General features: G+C 32.9%; 2 protein-coding genes across 2 annotated transcripts; one reads left to right on the top strand and one right to left on the bottom strand.

The window, feature by feature from the left end:
* Positions 1 to 4,114: 4,114 nt before the first annotated feature.
* Positions 4,115 to 9,656, bottom strand: LOC145574426 (uncharacterized). Its single transcript, XM_081632212.1, has 2 exons — positions 9,306 to 9,656; positions 4,115 to 4,770 (listed from the first exon to the last, which is right to left on the bottom strand). Exons 1-2 carry the CDS (start codon positions 9,603 to 9,605, stop codon positions 4,246 to 4,248), a joined length of 825 nt encoding a protein of 274 aa, XP_081488338.1. The 5' UTR covers positions 9,606 to 9,656; the 3' UTR covers positions 4,115 to 4,245.
* Positions 9,657 to 15,978: 6,322 nt separating this feature from the next.
* LOC145574425 (bifunctional TH2 protein, mitochondrial-like) lies at positions 15,979 to 22,884 on the top strand. The gene is made up of 6 exons (XM_081632211.1): positions 15,979 to 16,517; positions 16,643 to 16,751; positions 19,819 to 20,112; positions 20,227 to 20,641; positions 20,773 to 21,039; positions 21,924 to 22,884. The coding sequence occupies exons 1-6, from the start codon at positions 16,096 to 16,098 to the stop codon at positions 22,334 to 22,336; spliced, it is 1,920 nt and encodes a 639-aa protein (XP_081488337.1). The 5' UTR covers positions 15,979 to 16,095; the 3' UTR covers positions 22,337 to 22,884.
* Positions 22,885 to 25,458: the final 2,574 nt, after the last annotated feature.

Genomic DNA, 25,458 nt, shown 5'->3' with positions numbered 1-25,458 from the left:
TCAAAGGCTATTACCATTTTATTCTGGATCCACGAGTCAAGTATCATTAGCTCCTAAAGATTTCTACAATTATACGTGAAAGAATTATTAGCTAGAAGTTGAACTTAAAATCTAGATAATCTAAGCAAACACACACATTTAAATTTTACCAAATTGAATAACGATTAACAATAATAGACTTAAATGACCAAATTATATGCGTATAATCCAACACGAACCAAACTACTCCAGTCAGATGTGACCAAAACTCAGTACTAACAACTTATTGACACTTTTACACATAATTAATTGCAATAAGCCTTTCTATAGTCATCCTAAATACTTCCCTTTTTTTTTTTTTTTTTTTTTTTTTTTTAAAGGAAGTCATCCTACCTTTTTCTAATCCCTCTTTAATTATCCATGTCAAGACATTTAAACTACCAGAGTACGAGTTTCAAATTTTCAATAAGCTTATCTAAGCATGTGACTTTGGAAGTCATTTTTCTTAGCCTCACAATTCATTTTGAAATTACTACATTAATATGTAGTATGTAATACGTTCTTTTATATAATAATAATACAAAATAGGGTAGGAATTTTTTTTTGTCCACCCAAGTTAAAGATGTCATAGTAGAGGACAAATACACACAACACAAGGTTTCAAACGTGTAAGAATAGTTTGCAAAGAATCTGGTTTATAATTTATCCATGTCCAGATTCCAGAATTATTATTTACTTCTTTTTTTTCGTACAAAAAATGTCACTTCATCAAATTATAGTTGTGATTCTTGTGGTACTTTCTTTTCTTTTCAAATTCTTTTGGCAACCACAATTAATCAGAAAATTGCGTAAATTATTCTAAAATATGCTTGTTTTAGTTTATGCATTGTGTTTGAAAAGTATTTATTAATGATGTGGTTAACCAATAATTAATAATGCATGGATTGATGGATATTCTAGATGATGAAATGATAATTTGAAATAAATAGATTAATTAAGTAGTCATCAGATAAATATGTTTCGAGTGGAAAATGATTTTGGCCACACCAAAAAATTGACTTTGATGCACCTGGCTTGGATGGAGAAGCACGTTGAAAACTGGGATCTTAGCTTACAATGGGTGTGCCAAAATCCATGTTGATGAGCTTAAATCAGTTTCTAATTAAATCGAGTATACTACTTACAGATGTTGCATGCAGTTGTAAGCTAGTAACTTATAATCATTCATAACAAATAATGACTAGCAACAAGATACTCTACTGATATTATGGAGCTTCTATCATCAATTTCATCAATTAATATTCCTCCGTTTTTTTAGTTGACACCGTTTGACTTTTACACTATTCACACAACACGCTTTGACTCGCTTTTGTGGTTTATAGATACGATAAAACATATTCATGTGAGGTCTTGTTTGAATCATTTCAATGCACTTCCTCTATTTTTTTTACTTGCAACACACCTTTTATCACGCTTATCGATAAAGTAATTAAATTAGGTAAACGAATGAATTAAGGTATGAAATCTAAACCGTAGAAACTTATCTCTTTCTTCTTATAGGTGTTAAAATTTTGTAAATTAATTTATCCGTTTACTTAGTCTAATATCTTCCTTAACATGCGTGCCAAAGGGGTGTGTTGCAACTAAATAAAAACGGAGGAAGTATATTTTATTAATATCCACTTTTTACAATTTTATAATATTGATAATTAGAGATACTAATCGTTAAAAACATATGTTGGCAATCATGATAATAGAAAGGTGTCAACTAAAAAAACAGAGGAAATATAATAAAAATGAAACGAACTATTGGCAATCATTAACTATATATATATATATATATATATATATATATATATATATATATATATATATATATATATATATATATATATATATATATTTCAGATGTTGTTCGGTGTACATTGAGATTAGTTGTTCTACAACGTAGAAGAAGAAGACGAGGAAGAGTGGTCGATTACTCCATTTATTTTTACCAAATTGTATGATGAAAATCTCTACTACGTTATTATGTGATCAATCTTTCCTCCTCATGAGCTTGTACTTAACCAATCAAGATTTATCATTACCAAACCTTCACTTCATTTGTGAATTTAACTACGAAAAGCTAAAATAATGCAGTCATTAGTCATGCAAAGAGTAAATTTCTTCACTTTTCTTTGATTGAAAAAATAGGTATGAAGTAATCCTTGATTATTGATTGACCTTTGGCTATCTCTTCCTTCAAAGTGTATTTTCTTTCTTTAGGTAGCAATTAATTTTGAATAGAAAGAACTATTGTCAAATTACTTAATTTCGCTATTATGAAATACATGTCACCAACCTTAAAGGTAATTGGATTCAGGGTCTGTTCACTTTAGCTTAATTTCAGTTCAGTTCAGTTCAGTTCAACTCCAATCATTTTATTTCAGCTCCTAATTTTCTTCTCTCATAAAATATTCATTTCAACTCTATTCAATTCAGTTTAGTTCAACTCAATTCTGTAAATATAAACAAACCCTAATATAAGTAACTTTTAAACTAATAATAGTTCATCCATTGTTCTCATGTCTAAGTAACTTTAATAAGTTGTCCAATCACTAAATTTCTTATATTATACGTTGTATTATGTGTCAGAAATTCTGGCTACAAAATAAGGAGATATTGCATTATTTGATGATATTGTAAGCTAAATACCAACCAACCCAACAAATCGGGCATTTAAGTGTTTGGTTCCTCTTTGTCCATGAAAACTTACAAACAAAACGTCTTTTTCAAAACAAAATTGTTGCAAAAAAGACATAAACGCTCCATCTATCAACATATTAATGGTGCTTTCTAATGTTTATTTTTTCTTCCCCTTTAAAGAGAGGAGAGAAAAAAAAAAAAACATATTAATGGTATCAATAATATTAATATATAAGTATATACTCCATCAGGGTTTTTTTAGGTTACATGACACATTTTAATTGATCTTGATATAACAAGATGTCATTTATACAATTTTGCTAATAGACAATTAATATTTTCAAAACAAAGTTATGCGACATTACAATGGCTCGTGTGCCAATTAAACCAATGCACTTATTCCAGGGAGTATTATACAACTCGTATTGTTCTTAATTATTTGCCCCCAAGACCCCAAGTCATTTTTTAGTTTATTAAGTCATATTTCGTAATTGAGTAGAGCTGATAAGAGAGAAAATTGGTCGGATCAAAGCAATATGTGAGAGTAATACTGTAATATTGTGATCCTTCATGAGCAATCTTTTTAAAACGGTTTAAATAGAAAAACGGGGCAAACTCCATGAATGAGGAGTATCAAATAATTGGACCATCTTTGTTTATGAGCAAGTTGATGACTACTTTAAAATGAAGTTGAAACACAAAGTTTATTGACGCAACGGTCTTTGCTGAATATTATGAGTTGCAGACAAAAGTGTAATGTTTGAGCACAAGTCAATACAATTTAGGCGAACCACCCAAAATGCAAATTTGCTGGAAAAGGATAGTTTATACTGCTTATAAATTATATCAATATTGAACGGTGGAGGTAATTATACGTCAATATAAAAGAACTTTCAAACAATTAAACAAAAGTGTAGGACCATTTGTAATGACAATAAGTTTGTGGAGTATCATACGTTCTTAACTTGTGGTTTTACTTTGTGCTTTTTATCTTTGTTTGCCTTTGTTTACAGTTTGTTGTTTAACAGAAAAATATCTGCCCTGAGTTATACAGTGGTTCAATGGTAATTCGAAAAAGCTCGGATCAAGTTCGGTGTAAATTCAATTTTAGTCATGTTCGAATGATGAGTCCTTCTGTTCGAGTTTATTTGGATTTAGATAAACTTGATTCATTTGTATTTGGATATACTTGTACTCTGTAGTTCAGTTCAATGGAGGTAAAGTTCCTGTAATGTACTCTTTGGTTAATGATGAATATTTGTGTTATACTTATACATAGACCAGACAAGTAATTGTACTTGTTAAGTACAATTTCCTGATCAGATTCTCTTTAGAGCTATTTAGCTAGTTTGAACAATAGCGAAAACAGTAACCGAAAACAGATATCACGCCAACTTCTCATGCCATTTCAAGAACATTGTAGTCTGTCACGGACATCTTGAGCTACAGTAACTGAGACAAAAAGAAGCTAATATTCATATCTTACATTAGTTACATAATTCAGATAATAATCACATATCTAAAGCAAAATATGTACTGTATAATCCCTCGTGTCACTGATTGTTATTCACATTCAATTCAGAAAAGGAACCTGGTCCATGAGCCCAAAATTGGAAACACAGCAATCAGCAACCTTATGAACAATGGTTTATCTTTGTTTAGTGTCCTACTCAATTTACCAGTATCAGAGTATTCCCTTGGGGGCGCATCAACCTTTGGCTTTTGCTCGTCAGCAAAGCTTTTGCTTCTCGCTACTTCTTGATCCAGCTCATCCCATCCACCAAATTTCGAATCAGGTCTTCCATCTTTCTTAGCTGCCTCCCATGACTTGTAGTCACCATCTACAGGACGTGGACGGGATCTTGGCTTTCGTACATATCCCTTGGACCTGGACCTTCTTCTGGTCTTAGACTTTGACCTTGGCCTGTCTTGGGGCCTTAAATTTTGGCTAGAGCTTGGGTCTTCCCACAGTTTATCCATTACTAGGGAAAGGGCTGTTTGTCCCAAGGGAAGCACCAATGCCATCATTAGTGAATTTGATCCTGTGTCTAATACTGTTGATAACAGAACTATTGGAACCATCCAACCAAAGGCTTTGGCTATCTGTGTTCATCAAAATAATTGAGTCACAAACTATCATATCTCAAAAATGATTAAAATTTAATAGGGAGGGAAGAAAATTTCAGGCTCTGAGTCAACTAAGTTATCAATAAGGATAGGGAAATAAAAGAAATCTCCTCTTCCACAATCAGACAACAAAAACAAAAAATAGTAAAAAAAACTCAAGACTAAAGATCTTATACAGAGTAGCATGCAGAGTAATAACAAAGAGCAACCCAAACAAGAAGGGTTGCACAATTTATTGTTCACAAAATATTCAACTTAGGATGCAATTTTTAAGGAAGATTCAAGATGTGCTAACTGAAACCACTGACCTCCTAATGAGTATTTGAGAGCTCTTGGTGTCTTGGACTTCTCATCTTTATAGTTTAAGTTGGGTGTTCATGATCTCCACGCTTCTACTTGAGGGGAAAAAAAGAGTATTTGGTTAATTTGGGAGTCAAGGTAGTATTAGGAAACATTTTTTTATTTTTTGTTACCTATATTAGTTTATCGTTTACAAGCCTCTCTAATTAGGATTCTGGTTATTTGCTTAAACTCCGAGTCTCAGAGCATGTAAGTATTGACCCTGAACCTAGGTGTCCTTAGTAGTGTTGATAGATATGGTAATTGCTTGAACCATCCAATCAAAAGCTTTGAATATCTGTTTTGTTCACCTAAATACTGGTTTAATGCAATCATTTCTCCAGAATGTGAAACCAAGTGGAACAGGACAGCTCAACAAGACAAGAAAATGAGCTACCAATCATTAATAGGGAAGAAAAGGAGACCTCACATTCCATAGGAATACTAAAAATACAAAATACAGTACTATACACACTCAAGGACTTTAAATCTAAAATTAGTGACAATTAGCAATCCAAATAGAAAACGGTTGCAGAATTTCTAGCTAGCAATAGTTTCAACTTGAAGGCGACTCTGAAGGGAAGGCATGTTAACTGAGGGCCAAATGAACTCCACACTAATCAGACAAAATATGGACTTAATGAACTAAACACCATAAAGATACTTCTATCATACATTTATACTAGGTGCAATAATGTAGATACAGCAAATTAATCACCAGGCAGTTTAGGTGGAATTGTCTTATACATACTTCTAAGCCTTTCTGACAGCTAGCACATAGCCACTGTCTGACATAGATGATGAAATTTTTTAAACTAGGTCATCCAAAAATATAATTCAACAATCTCACATTGTTAATATTGCATTGGGATTATACATATTAGAGGATATACAAAGGAAACAATCTCCATTTCTCTCCCACTCCAAAAGTACATAGGACATTTAGGGTGGAGCACATAACATTGTAATGGCTTCTACACAAGAGATTCCTATCTGGCTTTAATAGAGAATAATTCATGTAGCCAATACTGACTAATAAGTTAAGATATTTTGTTGGGACTAAATTTATTTTGCAAACTGAGGCACCATGAATAAACAAATCCCATCCTTTGAATTTTCTACAATCTTATACAACCAAATCTAATATTGCCTCAGTCTTCAAAGTTTCCCTCAGCCAAAACTAGTCCAAACAATCCAGGCTAACATCCATATGTGTTTTCCTAAACTGGTATATACACATTACCAAAGATACGCCAGGTACATTTACTTCCAGGTCAATGGAGAAGGATCCATATAACCACTGCTATTCAGTGAGTAAAGACATTTCTGTACTTGTATATACATAGCCAAAGCTTCACACTTTCAGCAGATACATTTCTATACTTGGCTTGACCCACCAACGCTCCCCCCCCCCCCCCCCCCCCCAAAAAAAAAAAAAAAAAAAAAAAAAGAACATCCAGCTGTTTTATTTTCACTTTCATGCTTCCTCCTTATACTGCCTCTTCAAAGCTTCACATCAATACCATCCAAAGATATCCTCACATTACATAATATATAATGAAGTACGATGCATATTTAGAGTTTCAAGATTTTGTTTATGATAATATATAAGCCAAGGAAAGAAATATTTTCATGAGTATAAACCATTCAACTATTCAAGGTGATGGAAGAAGGAAGGAATAGAAGATAGTAACAGTGTAACACTAGTTGTTCTAGATTGCAGCAGTAATGGCAGAGAGAGAAGATGATGGAAAATTCTAGTATTGAGCATCTTTGATGGACAAAGTTTTGTTGAAGGTAAATTGATAGGCATAGTAAAACCTCAACAGAACTGAATTGTAATATTGTGACTGGTAAGTACTGTATAATAATTTTCAATGAGTATATAGGCAATATAGCACTTGCGCATTCTAGTTTTGACTACAACTGACTGAAAAAACAAGTATCAAAGTGATAAAGAGGTACTAATAGTTCATTGAAATTGTCTTATATGAAAGCAGGGTGTTAACTTGAATATGAGGACATAATAAAGAGTTTCTAGGAACACTGGGAAAGCAGCTTTCCACATTTGCATTCCCGTGCCACGAATTATCGTATCATGTACCAAGCAACATTGGTTGAGGTGAGGTTGGTGGTCAAGTTTTCGATGAGATACTGGGCAGGCAAACAATTTCACCAATCTACTAAGCTTGCTTGGTACACAGCATAAGGATACTACTCCAACCGAAACAATCATTATTTGGATTATGAAATGCAAGCCACAAGGATGACAAGAACAAGCCAATTTGATCACCATTTAATTTTTATATAAAGTCAGTAAGTACTCTGTATCTACTCTATCTAGACACAAGAAAAAGATAACATGTTGCATCAAAGAAAGTCACTTGTGAATTGTGATACACCCTTGCCAGCAAATAAAAATCACATAGTTTCATCACCTAAAAATAAGAATTGGATATGAATCACACTAATATCCTTTCTCCTTGCATTTTCCCAATCTAATCAAGCCCTCTCAATTCCAGCTCCCCTTTTTCACTAAACTTCATCTGAGAGTTCAATCAAAAAAAAAAAAAAAAATTCAGGCTCCATGTTTAAAATCAATGAATTTAAATGATGACTAGTTGACTACTAGGCTATTAGCTGTAGCTGATAAAAAGTACTTTTATGGTGCTCATCATCTGCCATATTAGTTATTTTAAACATTTTGTTTCTCTCCCAACTTCACAAGCACCCAACTCTATTCGGAAGATAATAGTTCTACAGTGAGCCTTGAGCAAACACTAAGCTTTAATTATGCTCAGCCTTCAACTATCATCAGCATCAAATGAGTAGAATGGAGGTATACCACACTTGGGTTCTTCAATTGGAGACTTAGGGTTATAATCAGAAGAGCACGGACATTTTGCCAAAAATTAAATAAATAGCTAAAAAATGGTAATTATAAGCTATAAGTCCATCTCTTATAGAGTCGGATTACTCGGATAGTCACTATACTTTGGCTTTGGGTTTTGATGAACTAATTCCAAAGGTTCATTAAACTCTATACTTAATTACTATGAATCAGCAAATGATTGTTTCCCTTAAAATCAAGGGTTGAATACAAAATAATCTTTCGATGTCAGAGGGCTTAAGATTGTATACAATAAACATCCAAACCAAAACCCTACTATAAGTGGAAGCCTCTTACTGTGAACCGGCAAATTATTGTTTCCCTTCAAATCAAGGGTCGATTACAAAGAATCTTTCGATATCAGAGGACTTAAGATTGTACACATCCAAACCACAACCCTACTATAAGTGGAAGCCTCTCTACAGATATGGAAAGTAATAGCAACAATAGAGGCATTACTCATTATGATACTGCTAATGTTGATCTGTAATCCCATGTCATTGCTCCTTCCATCTAAATATGGGCATATGGCAGTCATTTTGACATTATTGTATATCCAGAAGATGACTAGATATTATATTCATTATTATTAATCTTGCCTCATTACGAAAGATAGGCCATTTTTTAATGATCAAAGTGTGCTAGCATTATGACACAATTTAAACTTGCTAAATTCACCTTCAAAAGTACTTTGACTACGTCCACGTTGTTATCTTTTATAGTATTGCCTAATATATTCATGTAATAGCCATGATCAAAGTTAACATGCTTTGATTACATACATCACATGTAGCCAAATTATTTAAAATTAACAGTGTATTAAATAAGATTGATTTCTCAACTTATTCACACTTAGACCAAGTGATGGAGAAAGGATGCCGCTAACACAATTAGTCGACAAAATCATCAATTTGCCTCTAAAGAAAAGACTACCACCTTTTCCTCTTATAATCATAATTAGATCCTTTCTCAACAACTTCAACACAATACACAACCCCAACAGTACTAACAATCATTAAAGATAATCCCTCTGTCTCGAAACAAAAGTCGCATTGATAGTATAATTTAAATTAGTAATACGACAACTAAATCTGAACAGAGGTCGGACTAAGTAAACTAAGTCCAATTTTCAATTGTGAAGAAATTTGAAGTAAAAAATCAACATTCATTAACATAACAGTGCGTAATTGATTAATAATGCAATAAAAATGGAATGAATTTTAGCAGCAAAACAATGCAATTATCAAGAAAATTTTGAACACAATTGAGGCATTAATTATACCTTGAAGAACCAGTCAATAGCAGGAGAAGACTCTTCCCAAAATCCAGACTCTTCTTCGTCGTCGTCGTCATCATCGTCATCGTCTGACCACCAATTCTTCCTCCGTTTCTCTCTCCTCCCAAATTCATCTTCAAATTCGAATTTCCGGCGCTGAGATGTGTCGAAATTGGAACCCCAATTATGTCTAGAGGATGAAGAGCAGCAAAATTTTGATGGAAAATTAGGGTTTTGGAGAGGTTTATTAGGGTTTGAGAAGAGGTGATAGAGAGAGTTTGGGGATAAGAAGTGTGTGCTCCCCATTGATACCAGGTCACCCCTCCCATATCTGGGGACTCCCGATTGTTGGTAACCCAAAAGAGTAATAAAAGAATGCTAAGTATGAGATTATCGACCATCATTTTAAGTATTTCCTAATTTTCCTTCATCCCGATCAATTAGGGTTGAAAAACGTTGCAATTAATTTGAAACAGAGAGGGAGATTAAACTAGTCACGAGTGTTGAATGATGCATGAATGGTTTTGTTTTACTCGCATGAACAATCATAGTGACTTTAGCTCAAGCTTAAAGCTTTAACTTATTGGCCGTTGACATGCATTGATTGGTTGAATTATTTTTATAGATTGCTAAACACCGCCATTAGAAATGATCACCACCGCCAACATTCGGTGTGAATGGACAACCATGCTCTTACTATTTCACCACCCTTTATTCTCCCTGATGACCCACCACCCCTTCCGGTCGACGACCCACCACACCCCCCTCAATTACAACCCACCATCTTCCCTCGTCGGTAGAAAGATGGTGGGTGTTTTTATTTTTGACAACTGCACCAACTGGAGCTAGAAACCAGTTGCCACGGAAACCGAAGCCCAAAATCAGTTACCATGCCCGATAACCAGTTTCCAGCTTCAGTTGGTGTAGTTGTCAGAAATGAGATAAAATAAAATAAACCACCACCTTCCCGCTGGCAAGGGAAGGTGGTGGGTCGTCATTGAGGGAGATTTGGTGGGTTGCCGGTCGGGGTGGTGGTAATGGTGGTCGCCATCGGTTAGGGTGTTGGTGGTGGTGGTTTTCGTAGATCAGGGTGGTGGTGGTTTTCGTCGATTAGGGTGGTGGTGGTCGTCAATCAAGGTGGTGGTGTCAAGGTGTTAGTGATTTGTGGCAAGAAGGAAGGTAATGATGAAGTAATAATAAGGATATGATTGTCCGTTTACACTAAATATTGGCGGTTTTGATCATTTTTTATGACGGCATTTAACACCTTTTTTGTTTCACTTATGATGTGAAAGTAGATCAGATAGCCATAAAAAACAATTATGCTGATAATTTTAGCTAGAGCTCTAACTTATTGGCATTTGATGCTTAATTCAACTTATTTAGGTTGTAAATCAAATTTGAATAGCCCCTTGAGGCTTTAATGTTTAATTTTAAATTTGTTTTTTCTTGTAGGTAACATTTGAACATCAAAACTTGATAGGAGAAAGTAGAAGGTGGCCCAAATCAGCCCACAAAAGTCACAATACCAAAACAAAAATAAAATGCCAAAGAAAGAAAAATCAGTTTTTTTTTTTTTTTTTTTTTTTTTTTTTTTTTTTTTTGACAAAAGAAAGAAAAATCAGTTAAAACATGCCGTTTTTGTTTTCGTCATGATGCATGCTTTAGGATACTATTAGTAGCACAAGAATTGGAATTTGATAATGCAACACCTTTCACCTGTCGCACTTTCAATGCTTTAGTTTTTCGTCACATTCACTTCAGATGTAATGCCAATTTTACATTTCTATAACAAATGAAATCGGTGACTAATTTACACGTATGAATGACATCTATATCTATACTTAGTATTTAAAAATTATAACCAAGAAACTAAGAAAGACACATGTCCTCATCCATTCTATTACACTTCTCTAACCATAGTGCCACATGTCATCTTACACTATTAATTTTTTTTATACCATTTTTTTTAATTCTTTCATTAAACTTATACTTAATCTTTCATACACACTTCATCTCTTCATCTTCATCTCTCCCCTTTAATTCAACCTTTTCCTATTCTCTCTTTAATTTTAGCCCTTCCACCTTCTATTTAAGCCTTTTTTTCGATTAAAGTTCCATAATTCTTATTTCTTTAATCATGTTTCCGATTACATATTATACCCTATAATGACTTACTGATATTTCTTCACTTATCTCTCAATACAATTTTATATGAATAACCCGTGCATTGCACGGGCCAGAAGGCTAGTTAACCGTAATAAAGTTTACAAAGATGAATGTTTTAATCGAGTTTAATTTGTAATATTGCTTTCTTTTAGTGCTGATTTGTGGTGGCTTACCTTAGTCTTCACTCTTCACCTAACAAAAGTTGTTTTGTGGGTGTAACTAAAGGAGGTTGAATTTATAGTATCTACATTCAAAATTGAGTCACCAATTTGGGGTTTGCGTCTTTGTGAAATTGTGACTTCTAAACTTCTAATAATCCTCCTCTAGTTTTTATTTTTTATTTTTTATAATTGTAACATTTTTCTTTTCACTCTTGCTAATACATTATTTCAATCGTGAATATCTTTAATTCAAGACGAATATAACAAAATTTCACATGACTATATATATTTTTGCTTAGCTATTAAGTCATCAAATCTAGTCAAAGTGGAACATATAAATAGTGTAAAAGTCAAACCATTACAAGTATTTAAAAAAAAAAAAACGAAGGTAATATATTGAGGAACAAATATTTATCAATATAGTACGAAATCTACATATCAGTGCACGTATCTAAACAGTAATTTAAGTTTTGGAAACATCTGTTGAAGTAAATAGAATTTTGCATGTGTAATGTGCGTAATACTTTATGTAATGTGATAATTTAACCTTTGTTCTTGGACCTTCTTTCACGAGAAAGTTCACCAAGGGCAGTAATATGAAATGAAAACAATTCTTACATTTGTAAATAAAAAATAAAAAAAATAAAAACAATTATTACACAATAATATCATTGGTGAATTTGTCTGATTTTTATTATAAGCCCAAAATAATCTAAACATAAATTGTTTTCATCAACAACAATGATATTAATAAAGCCTTAAAAGATTGAGCTTGGTCATAGATGGATGACAAAAAATAAATCAACTCTCAATAGTCTTGTCACCAAAATATATGCCAATGACCATAACAATTCAAGACAATCACAAATACTACCTCTGATTTTTTTAGTTGTAACTTTAGGGTATTATTTGAGAGATATAAAATATTCCAAAGTTACAACTAAAAAAAATCAGAGATAGTACATGTAATCACCCAAATAACTTTAATCACATTATTCACATCTGAAATTGTTGTTGAAAAAACTCTCTTTAAATGATAATAGAAGAAAAATAAGCAGAGATTTAATATTCAATACACAATTTTTTCAAGTTTAGACTATTTTACACTTTTTTAGGATAAGAATAAGTGATTTTATCTATTATACTAAAATCTCGCACTATGGTCAACTCAATCTAACATAGGGGCTTAGCACCAATAGAGCGGAGGAGAGGGAAGGTAAGACCACAAGTCCATGGAGAGGTTTTAATGGTTTGATCAATTGATCCTACCACTACATTTTATATTTTGCAATTGCAAGTTATTTAGTGCAATACGGTCTTACTTCATTAATTAGTCGTTATCAAATTTTTATAGTGGGGGTCATACATTGCCTCTTCCCCTTTCCTTCAATGTTTAATCAACTTTATTTTCCTATGGGCCGGCAAGAGAAAGCGAAAAGTGTTATTTATTAAAGAATAAAAACATCATTACCTCATTAAGTAAGCGTCACCAAATATTAAAAAAAATATATATATATATACTTCGTATATAATAACTTTAATCATACTAAGTAAAGTACTCTTCATTCCATTAACTAATTAATTAACTATGATAATACTTGTAATAATACTTATTTCATCTTACAAATAACATTTACTTATGTACTTATATTGACTAATCAGTAAAGATTATGATTTTAAAGACAAGTGTTATTATGAAAAATATTGTTGAATTAGTTTTAAATTTATAATGTATATCTTTAAAATACTAAAATCTAGTCATTTGAGAGAGAAAATCCTCAAATAAGCCTCATAAAATTTGATTTATAGACCACAGAAATTTGAAGCAAGAATGATAACGATCATATAAGGGTCTGTTCTCATTGACTGAACTGAGCTAAACTGAACTGAATTGAACTGAATGTTTTATGAGATAAGGAAATTAGAAACTGAACTAAAAATAAGCTGAAGAGAACAAGCCCTAACTACTCCACCACCCTTTTTTTTTTTTTTTTTTTTTGAACTAACATTACTTCACCACCCAAAATAATACTACAAAGATTAGGACGAAATTAATACGTAATAATACATTAATACGGTTGTTGTTATTAAAAAGAGTAAGCGTTAATTTCGATGATGAATCTTCTAAACCCCAAGCAATCCATAGTGTATGCAATCTCAAATCCTTTTTTAGTTCTTGTATTAGTTGTTCAAGGGGGTCATGTATTCTTCATATAATCTTGAGTTAGTTGAAAGTTGTCCTTCTTTTTAACTGTTATAATAAATAAATAAATAAATATGAAGTAAAAAGAGTAAACTCGCTAGAAAGTCTAAATCACGGAGTTTAAAGGCCGAGTAAGGTCCAAATACGGCAACTAACTTTAAATAGTTAAAGCCCATCAACTACGAGTATTATTATCCCAACATGCTTTTATTTAGTCAAAGCCCAAAATCATACGATTCCACCGTATATCCTTGATTTAATGTACGCCTCTACCTCAACTGTATTTTCAACCTTTTTCTAAGGTATTTTGAGGTGTGTAAAAAGCACTATAATTTCACGTCAATTACGTATTTGATTGGCCAATCTTTTGGACAAGTTGGATGAAATATAGAACAAGTGTCTTTGTTTCGCTAATACTGTAGACGTCTACAAATAGATAATGATGTAGAATAATTGTCAACCTCGATTTATATTTAATACTCCTTCCATTCATAATTGATTGTTTTATTTGAATTTTTTAGGAATTAAATTACATATAAAATCTAAAACTTGACAAGATAATATAATTAAAAACAATTATTTGAATATTGTTAAAATTCGTCTCAATTTAATTTTTAAAATATGTAATTTTTATATAATTTTTTTATGCATAACTAGTATTTGATCACAATAATATTATTCCATTAAAAATTGTAAATTAAAAAAAAAAACAAAAAACAAATATGACAATCAATTAGAAACAAAGGGACTATACAATACATACTTGTTAGAGTATAATTCATTTTTTTTTTTTTGGTTTGGAATTCGCCCAGGTATGATTAGAACTAAATTCAATTTTTGAGTATTAATCTAATCTAAGACTTCGTATGAATTTTCCATTAAGGCAACACATACCAAATTATAATAATTTCACTAACTTTATTTCACATCTCATAGATAAAAATGTTGATACATGTATTTCCCCTTTTTTTAGAGTAATAATTTCATTTGGTTGATTTTTAATTCATGGATCAAAAAGGCTAAAAGTACAGAGTTTGAGCATTAGTGTAACATAGGCATCTTAATGCTTCAGGACAAGGTCTGTTCATATTTCAATGTGTGACGTCGCATCATGTCGTTTTAAGTTGATAGTATCACATGGCAAACGTTTTCTGAAGATTATGCCTTTGAAAGTTTTAAATGAGAGTTTTGATTTGATGCAATTACTTCAATTGAAACGCCTTAACAATTAATTTAATTAACATTAATAGAAAGTGATTTTACTATACTTAGCAATTAAGTCTTTTAATGTAAGCAGACAATAAGTAATATGGAGTACTTTGTATCTTTTCATTGTATCTCTCAACCCTCCTTTTTAAAAAGTTTTTTCATGAGAATGTTTCGAAATCTCCGGTACGCACTTTTAAGCGTTTTACAAGGAATGCGGTAGCAAACTTATTCGTAGTGGTACGAATAGATTCAATGTGTAAAATTTTCTAATACAGCCAACATAAAGAAAAATATTTGTGTTATAAAATTGCACTTACATACCCATGTTGAAACGTAATACAAGCACATGGCAATTGACAAAACTTAATTTACACCAACATATGACACCACACAAGACTAAAATTTAAATCCTCCAAAGCATAAAACAAATCAACACTTGTTGACGAGGGTTGGTACAAAATGAATCGTATTGATTGTGATTCATGGGAGCCAAAAACATGTGATTCATAGTCCAGTTTACCTAAACTCCTAAGGACTTAGCTTGCCCATAACATTAGACTAAAAGGTGATACGAAGTTCCAAAACATCGTATAACCTTTCTAGAAAATCAACAAAAACCAAAGCGAAATACCAATGAGTACTCAATGAAACCGCATCCGTTAAGAGGAAAAAACGTGAAATTCACTTAACAACCCATGTTCCCAATCCTTAAAAACTAAAGATAAGACGACTTCATAAAAAATTCAGAATATTATAGGATAACCAAAACCATTCTTCATATCTCGTATATAAAAATTATATTCCGTAATATACCCATATACCCCGTATGAAAATGGCCAACATATATTGATTCATGAAAAAAGTCCATCGCTCTCACAACCTTTACTTTATATCCAAAAAGTTTTGGGATAGTTTTCTTCTCTTCTTCTTTCCTTCATCCTCCTTAAATTTCCAAACTCCAATTCCACCACCACCATTCTAAATCCCCCAACCTCATTTTTTCTCTCTCTAAAAAATAAAAATAAAAATAAAATAAAAATAAAAAACCTGTTTGATGCGCCCTTTATTCATCTCTCCTATAAAAACCTCCTTCCCTCTTTCACTTTCTCTCTCCTCCTATAAATCCACCACCTTCCTCCGATCTTCTCCTTTGCTTCTTCTCTCTTCTTCTTCACTTCCACCTTCATTCTCTCTCCTCCGATTTCTGCGCTCTTTTTCCGGCGATTCGAGATCTTCCTCAATGGCGACGGCTCCTCCGCCGAGGTCCACCACACCGTCGATCGGAGTTCCTGCTGTCGGAGCCGTCGCTAACGACGTCGGCATCTCTCGAAGGTCCTGGAACAAGTTTAAGCGCGACTCCATTTTCTCTCTCTTCACTCCTTTCGTTCTCTCTCTTGCTGCTGGTAACCTTCGTCTTGAATCTTTCCGCCATTACATCTCTCAGGATGTTCATTTCCTCCAGGCCTTCGCTCACGCGTTAGTAAATTCTTGACCTATTTTTTATTTTTGCATTTTTCTGGAATTGAAGTTGTTTGATTGTTGAATGAGGATGAGAAATTGATTTTTGTTTGTGTTGATTTTTTTTTTTTTTTTTTTTTTAGGTATGAATTATCGGAAGAATGTGCGGATGATGATGACGATAAAATTGCGATTTCGGGGTTGAGGAAGAACATTCTTAAAGAATTGCATATGCACGATTCTTATGTTCAGGTATCGGATCGTATATTCGTATATTTTTTAATTTCAGCGTAGTAGATTAAATGTGCGGAATCTCTGAAGAAATGTGAGGGAATAGAGATTATTTCTTGACGAAAATTCGTATTATGCTATATTTTCGACTGTAGTGTAATTGTAGTTTTGAGTGTGTAGAATCTTTGATATAGTGTAATTGTAGTTTGAGTGTGCGGAATCTTTGATAAATTGCACAATATAAGTTATATGAAATTTTCAATGGATTTCTGCATTTCTTTTATGTTTAGCTTAAACCTAGACTTTTCGGATAGTCAACACTTACGTGTACTCCGGTATAGTGAAATTCGACTTCTCCGGTATAGTGACATTAGACATCGTTAACTTGTGTGTTCAATATATATTTTGTTCACCATGACAACGAACTATTAATTGAACTTTGCTTTGAATAATGAGATGCACACCTTAATTTACTCACTGATAAGTGGCCCGTGTTTAGGGATGAAAGTCACCTATCTGAGATTGTTTTTTCCCTCAAGGGTTGGAGAGATATGGGTGGAGAAGAGATTGTACTACAGGCTTAGTGGTTATTTTTAATATGCCTAGGTGAATTAGCCTGCTGCTTTCTACTTAATATTGTAAGACCTGTATAAGACTATAAACCAGTAGCTCGTTTTCTCTCTCTGTAGTGTTTCAATTTTGTGCGGTTAACTTTTATGTCTGCAACCGAAGTAGTATTTGTTAGAATCACTGGGCATCTTATGAGGTGATATCTCACAAGTGTCAATTTTTTATTATGATTTTGCATGTAAGCATTGATGCATAGGTCTTTAATTTTGTTTGAGGAATGTTGAATTTAGACTTAATTAGAATGGTTCATGCAATGTTAACTAATCTGGTATGCATGAATGATTTGGTTTAGCACAGCAATTGATTATGTGGAATGTGAAATGTTGGGGAAGTATAGAAAATGTGTGAGAGGTTAGCATAGGGTTCCAGTATAGGAGGAAACTAAAATTGAAAGCACCTGTATCATGTTTATTTGACTCCATACAGTGATACAATTACTGATGCTGTTTATGATTTGTACTATGATTCTCTGTATTGCACTATATTTTCACATCTATCTTGAGAAATATTTCTTCCCAAATTGCTAGAGTGAGAACATGGGATGGCTACTAATTGTTTGTCCACAGCCATATTGTACTTTATTAAGTTTTGGTGAGTCGGATTGATATGAGAGAGAAGTGTTAAGTAAATTATTGTGAGAATAAAGTTGTAGTCCCCCATGTATATTTATGGTGTGGAGCAATCTTTTAGTGACAATTTAAAAATGAAAATGGGGCAAACTTTAAGGAACGGAGGAAGTATGAATGTATGATTATGAGGTGGTAACATTGTGAAGTAAATTTAAATAAAACTAGTTGTACTAGCTTATAAAGGCCATTTTTCCTCCAAATTTGAATTATATTCCAGTTATCAGTTAGATGATATATACAGGCTAGTGTAGGTATTACCGGTTACCATTTCAGAAATGACAAGGATGGACTAGTAAGTGGCCAATGTGGTACCTGAGAACACATTGTATTGCTTTGAATGCTTTCTTGTGGATAATTATAGATCATCCTTATGGATGCGATAGGTTAATGATAAGATTGATAAGGTTTATGAAAGATGGAACTGTCAGGAATTGATGATTTGTTTCATTTTAGGATCTGCCTACTTCTTTGTTAGCTTATCTATTAGTTGGATAAGAATCAGAAGATGGAGGATGCTTGCTTCACAAAATAGTTAGGAAGTAAAGGTACTACTTTTCACTTAAAATAAACTTAATTCTAACTTTGTTTATATATTGTTATCAAGAATATATAAACTAAATGTTTTGGGGCAGATGGCAGAGGTTTACAATAGAAAAGATCAATGAGATATGTCATAATATTGAGAAAATAAGGGGTAACTAGGGGCACAGGATAGGGAAAGGGATAAAAGAGAGAAATAGTGGTGATGTGATGGAGAGATAATAAGGGTAATTATATAGAAGCTGTTGACCATTATTCAAATGAAAAACATGAAGTTATGGATTTCTATCTTGGAGCAGAGGTAGTCGCTAATTTGCGCTTAGTATTTTTCTAAGACATGGGGATATATGATTAACAAAGGGGAGTTGCCATTCAAGAGCAATGAATCCACATCTATTATCTTAAATGATTTCCTCATGCTGGCTATTAGTTTGCTACAGTGGGTGGTTAAATTGGTAAAGGTGTTTTAGGACTCAAATTTTGAATGGAAAGAATATCATGGTGCCAATTTTAAGTGTAATTTTTTTTTCTCCCTGGGGAATATTGAGTGTAATTTGTCTGCTACTTAGTTAGTTTCCTCCTAGAGCAAGGGTGAAGTTTCATAAAATATTTGGAGGCTGTATATGAATTATGAGTTTATGACCCCATGAATTAATAGCAGATCAATATATTTTTTTTCGTTTGCCTGTCAATCATACTAAATGCACAACTTAGTTACCGAAGGTATTAATCTTTGTAAACTGATATCCTTGTAGAGGAGTTAAATTGGGAATCTCGGTAGATTAATTGATTATAGAAATTTTTGGCACTTTATATGCAGAGGTAGATTAATTGATTTTAAAAAGTGATGGCTTATGCATTTCCCCTTGAGTTAAGTGTCCTGTTACTTTCGATTTTATCTTCTTTGTGTGTGTGTGTGTGTGTGGCGTGGGTTGGGGGGGGGGGGGGGGAGCACTGGTCTTCTAAAATATTAAACTGTGCTTATTATTGATGTATGTTGTCAAACAAGTGTGTGGTGATATTGCTTTCTGGCGCTGCTTTCGTCTAAACATCAAGTTTTCCATTTAAGATTTAATCTTTCTTTCTTTTAAACAAATTCATAGCTTACTGGTGGCTCCCTATGATATTATATTATTATGTTCATGCTTACAACCATTGAATTTAACCTACTTCCCAAACAATGATAAAATTGCCACTCAAGAGTTCTGTGACATTTTATTTAAAATCTGTGTGTATTTTGTCATGGGAATTTCTGCAGATATTAATGTGAACTTATTACAACTTTGCAGGAATGGGGAATTGACCTTGGTAAAGAAGAAAGCTCTGTTAACTCTGCAACTCAAAAGTACGTAGATTTTCTTTTAGCAACAGCTTCAGGAAAAGTTGAAGGAGTAAAAGGTCTTGGTAAGCTTGCAACGCCATTTGAAAAGACAAAGATAGCAGCTTACACTTTGGGTGCAATGACACCTTGTATGAGGCTGTATGCTTTTCTTGGCAAGGAGCTTAAGGCTTTGGCAGATCCAGATCTCAATACTCACCCCTACAAGAAGTGGATTGACAATTATTCGTCTGAAGGCTTCCAGGTTTGTCATGGTATTGAGCTGTTATCGTAGTTATCTAATTTTTATGGCTACAGGTAGTAGTGGTAAAGTGTAATATAATTTGAGCAGGCAGTAAGATATTTCAAATGAATGTAGGCATGCACTTTGCAAATCGAAGAATTGCTGGATAAATTGAGTGCTTCTCTAACTGGTGAAGAACTTGATGTTATTGAAAAGCTTTATAAACAGGCCATGAAACTTGAGACAGAATTCTTTGGGGCACAAACACTATCACAAAAGACCGTCGCTCCGTTGTGGAAAGAGCTTAATCCTGAAGAATCACGTCTCATGCTGTTTTCAGATTTTGACTTGACTTGTACAGTTGTTGATTCATCTGCAATATTAGCTGAGATCGCAATTGTAACAGTTCCGAAGTCTGATCAATGTCCAACTGACGGTCAAATTACTCGGATGTCATCTGCTGATTTGAGGAACACATGGGGTGTTCTCTCGAGGCAGTACACAGAGGAGTATGAACAATGCATCGAGAATGTTTTATCAACAGATAAAGGTATCTAGATCATATTAAAGTTGGTTTATTTGGAGCAGGGCTGGGTGGTGGAGGGTTGAGCCTTCTGTATTTTGGTTTGTTTAATTTTTGTCATTGTTTTAGAAAAAGTTGCTTATTGGAGTTATTGCTAGGAGGGGAGTTCAACTTTGAAGCTCTGCAAACGGCTCTTGAGTTACTTGCTGATTTTGAGAAAAAGGCCAATGCAAGGGTGATTGATTCTGGAGTCCTTAAAGGTGTGAACCTTGAAGATATTCGGAAGGCTGGTGAACGTATAATCCTTCAAGATGGCTGTACTAGTTTCTTCCAGAATGCTGTACATAAAGAAAATCTGGATGTGACTGTCCATGTACTTTCATATTGTTGGTGCGGTGATTTAATCAGATCAGCTTTTTCATCAGGTAAACTGCATCTTCCATTCTTCTCAACTAATTTTTTATATTGTTATAAAATTTTCATATTGTGATGATAATATGGTTTGTTTTATTGGGAGTTCAAAGAGTGTTTGGTTTGGTGAGCTTAATTCTGATGTTGTGTTGTAATGTTTGATTACTTACCCCCCTCTATGGTATAAGGTAAAATACTAAAGGGAAGTTAATGAAGCTTTCGATATAACCTTTAAATGTTCCTTTTGATTGTCCGAGATAATGCACCTTCACTTCTAAACACGTGTTTTCTTTATTAATATTGATTTTAACTCATTACCACCTAGAGATGCGAGTGTAGATGAACTTAATTTCAAATAAACCTTACATTGAACAAGTCGCTAACACTATTTATTGCAAACATTAGATCAAGTGATTTGCAGGGAGACTAATACTTATCCTTAGTATGATTTACATGTTAATACCATGGAATCCTTCCTCTCTGTCTTTGCTGGATATCTATTGTATTTTATCTGGCCAATTGTTTGTTATTCTAGTGTCCTGAACTGAAAGCAGTTTTACGGAAAATAGAAAGGAAATTAGTATGTTTAAAACTTTTCGTTGCCTCATAATTGTGCCAGTGGTAAGCTAATGGTATGTGTACTGCTGTCTTGTTGTAATGCATAGCTTTGGGCTTGGCCCTGAAACCAGGTTCTAGGTTCAAACAGGAAGGAAAAGTTACAATTTGCCAGAAACATCTTTTTGTCTCCTGTGCTGCTACCCGAAATAGCATATCTAATGTTTCAAATATGTATTTAATTTATCTGTTTTTACTGTTCACCAAGTTTTGGCATTTATGTGGTTTACCTGCAATATTATTTCAAATGAATGAGAAGTTGCTAAATATATTTGTATACCAGGTGGTTTGGATGCATTAAACATACATGCAAATGAGTTCAACTATGAAGAATCCATTTCCACCGGTGAAATCATCCGGAAGGTTGAATCTCCCATTGACAAACTTCAAGCATTCGATGAGATCTTGGTCAGTTGTGGTGACGACAAGAAGAATTTAAGTGTATATATAGGGGATTCTGTTGGTGACTTGCTTTGCTTACTCAAGGCGGACATAGGAATTGTTGTTGGATCGAGTTCAAGTTTGAGGAGACTTGGGAGTCACTTTGGGGTTTCATTTGTCCCATTGTTTGAAGGTTTGGTGAAGAAACAAAGGGAGTGTGTTGAAGGAGATTCTTTTAATTGGAAGGCCAAGCCTGGTGTTCTTTACACAGCCTCTAGCTGGTCCGAGTTACATGCATTCATTTTTGGGTGTTAGGATAGATTTCTTGCCTTTGATGAGCCAATTTTCATTTTAGTTTAGGATTGAAGCAACTGCCATATATCATAGGATATCCATGCAAAATTGGTGGCTAGTTTTATTATGGGCCACAGATGAGCTATTGTTTTTTTTGCCTTTTTTGTCTATAGGCGTAGCGTCATCGTTATTTTGAAGACTTAGTTTGCTACCATTTTCAGCTGGCATGCTATTAAAAAGTGATACCTACAAAAGCTGCTATCTAGACCTCCCCATTCAACTCCTTGACATTGGTAATGCAATTTCTGAACTGTCGTATACTCGTATGGTGTGGTTAAGTATTCTTTCTGCAGGAGCAACAAGATCCTTGGTGGTTTCAGAGTACGAGTTACTGCAGCCACATCATGTTATGATCTCTTTGTTCTGTCATTGCATTCTTGTTCAATATTTGGGGTTATATAGGAACTAGGAACATAATATTGGAACCTGGAAGTTCAAATAGAACATATAATTGTTGTATTCCCATTACTGTTTTGCTGATATTCAAAACTTTGATTCTACTTCTGATATATTCTTGGAACAACTTTTGTGGATAAGAAGCAGGTTTTGGGCATTTAGAATGTGTGTATTTTTTTAATTGTTGCTTTGAGTTGGTGTTGCTTGATTCAGGTCCAAGTTTTTCGTACGTCTTTATTCAGTATTATGCATTGCTACTGCTTGATTTTAGGTCCCGGTTTTTTGAACGTCTTCGTGTAGTATTATGCTTTGCTAATGCTTTGCATATATGTTGCTATTACTATGTGGAGTTGAGGAGCATCCTCGTCATCTCCAATCTAGTTTTCTACAACTGCTATTTTTTGTCAGCAGAACTTGGTAAGTTAACCATCAGTACTTCAGTTTACTTACTATTTTCCTGTTTGGTGAGTTCAAGTACCAATTTCTGCTGTTGTCGGAATTAATCAGCATGTTAATCTATTAGTTGCTAATAGTTGCACATTGGTCATCATCTTTGAACACCTTAGTTTTCAGAGAACAAAATCTTGGTCAATGACTTAGTCACCCCTAGTCCCCTATATGAAGTTGACTTTCATGTGATTTGATTTCTCTTTATATAAAGTTGACTTTTTTGTTTATTCTTTTTCTTTAGTGTATGTACATGATTCAATCCTACATTCTAAGCACCACATTTTAAAACCTTAACTAATTTAAATTCACCTCTTCAAAAAGTTTACATCTCTTTTGTTTATTCTTTTTCTTTTATATGTATGTACATGATTCAATCTTATATTTTGATTACTGCGTTTTAAGACTTAAACCAAATAAATTAGTTGAAATTCACCTCCTCATGAATTGACTTGCATACACTTAGAATAGGTTTACGATGCTAACTTTATTGTGATTTGAAGTGAATTTTATAAAATTTAGAATAATATACGGGTATTAAATTTGATATGTTTAACCTCATTGATTATATATATATACTCATTATATAAAATATTATATATAATTCATATTCAATATCCAATTATCTATCATCCTCAAACGATAATGCAATAAGATTTGCAAACCTTGTAAAGTTTAGTTTAGATGAAACCAAAGATTGTTTATTAAAATAAGGTTGAGAGAGGGGGGATTGTTAAAAGTTGAATGCACTTGGTCCATTCATTAAAAACCATCAACTTTTTGTCTTTTTATATTGCATCCAACAATTAGGTAACGCTATAATAATTGAGCTTACGCATAGCTTTATTTGTTTTTTTTTTTTTTTGTTTTTTTTTTTTTTAAACATTACTTCTACGGAGTATTAAACAAATTAAATTAATTAATTTCACTTTTCTCTTATTTGTTTTTTATTTGAAACAAGAACTAGTGACTAGGTTGGCACGACTCATGAATTGTTATGGGCCACCACAATAAAGTTTTTTCTCAAAGATTCATGTAAAAAATAAAGGAAAAGGAAGTTAGGTTTGTCGAATGAAGATTTATGCTTGGTGGATGTCATGATATTGTGGGGACTCTTGTAGTTAGTAGTTCAATTGTACGGACACAGTGATTTTTTTTTTTTTTTTTTTAAAAAACTAACGTTATTTAATTACGAAAATAATATTCTCACTTACATTTTTCAATCGCTTTTGACTGCAATATTTTCCTTTTGAGCTTTAAAATTTTACAAGAAATTTCTTATATATTTATTATTTTATTATATCATCTTGTTAGATGAATTGGATTCGACTACTATTTACTGCATACGGAGGCTTTATTATCTTAATATTATTAATTGTTTAAAATTTACTCAAGTAGATATTCGTTCGTCTTCCTATGGCCTATAATGGAGTGTCTTTTCACGGTGAAGTCGTTAGTTTTTGTTAATTTAGTTGTTTGTTTATGTTTAGGGTTTGTTTGTATGCTAGGGTTTATCAAAAAGGTAATCATCTTTTGCCTTATTGTCAGTTCGTTGGTAAAAATTTGTTCGGGATTGTAACGATTGTCAAGTTTTCAAATGCGTTCAAGCGAATCAGATGAAAATCATGCTAATAACTACAACAAATCGTTAGGTCGTCTCTTTGAAAAAGGCTGTATATTTCAGCGATAAAATGTGCGAGAGATGTACCATAGTGCAAGATTTTTTCAACGATTGCAGCTGTGATGAAGGAAACCCTAATTTGATTCAATTTTATGTATTGTTAATTTAGATTTCATTTGTAGATGCCGAATGACTATTTATTAATGAATGATTTGTTTCAAAAAAAAAAATTGTTTAAAATCATACAAAAAATCATAACTAAATTAGGTTTTATTTCCGTATGCATATTTTCATATTAAGATAAATTTAATAAAATTTAATTTGATGATATTTTTACTTATGCACTATTGTATTAATGTACAATTAATTAACGTCAAATTTTAATTAAATCAATAATCAAATCAGCCTAGACTTTAATTATCCAAATTAAATCACAATTTAGATAATTCAAATCAGAACATCTTATTTCAGATGAAGTGAACAACGTCAAAGTACTATGTATATAAATAAATATTTTTTCTAAATTGTAGGGATATTTTATGGCAAAAGCTAACGAATGCCCTAGGGGCGTTGGATAAGCTAGCTTAAAGTAGAAACATTAAATTAAAAATTAACATTA

The sequence above is a fragment of the Chenopodium album genome, chromosome 13 (assembly GCF_948465745.1).
Source record: "Chenopodium album chromosome 13, dcCheAlbu1.1, whole genome shotgun sequence".
Classification (NCBI taxonomy): domain Eukaryota; kingdom Viridiplantae; phylum Streptophyta; class Magnoliopsida; order Caryophyllales; family Amaranthaceae; genus Chenopodium; species Chenopodium album.
This window is presented reverse-complemented; position numbering and strand designations above follow the sequence as displayed.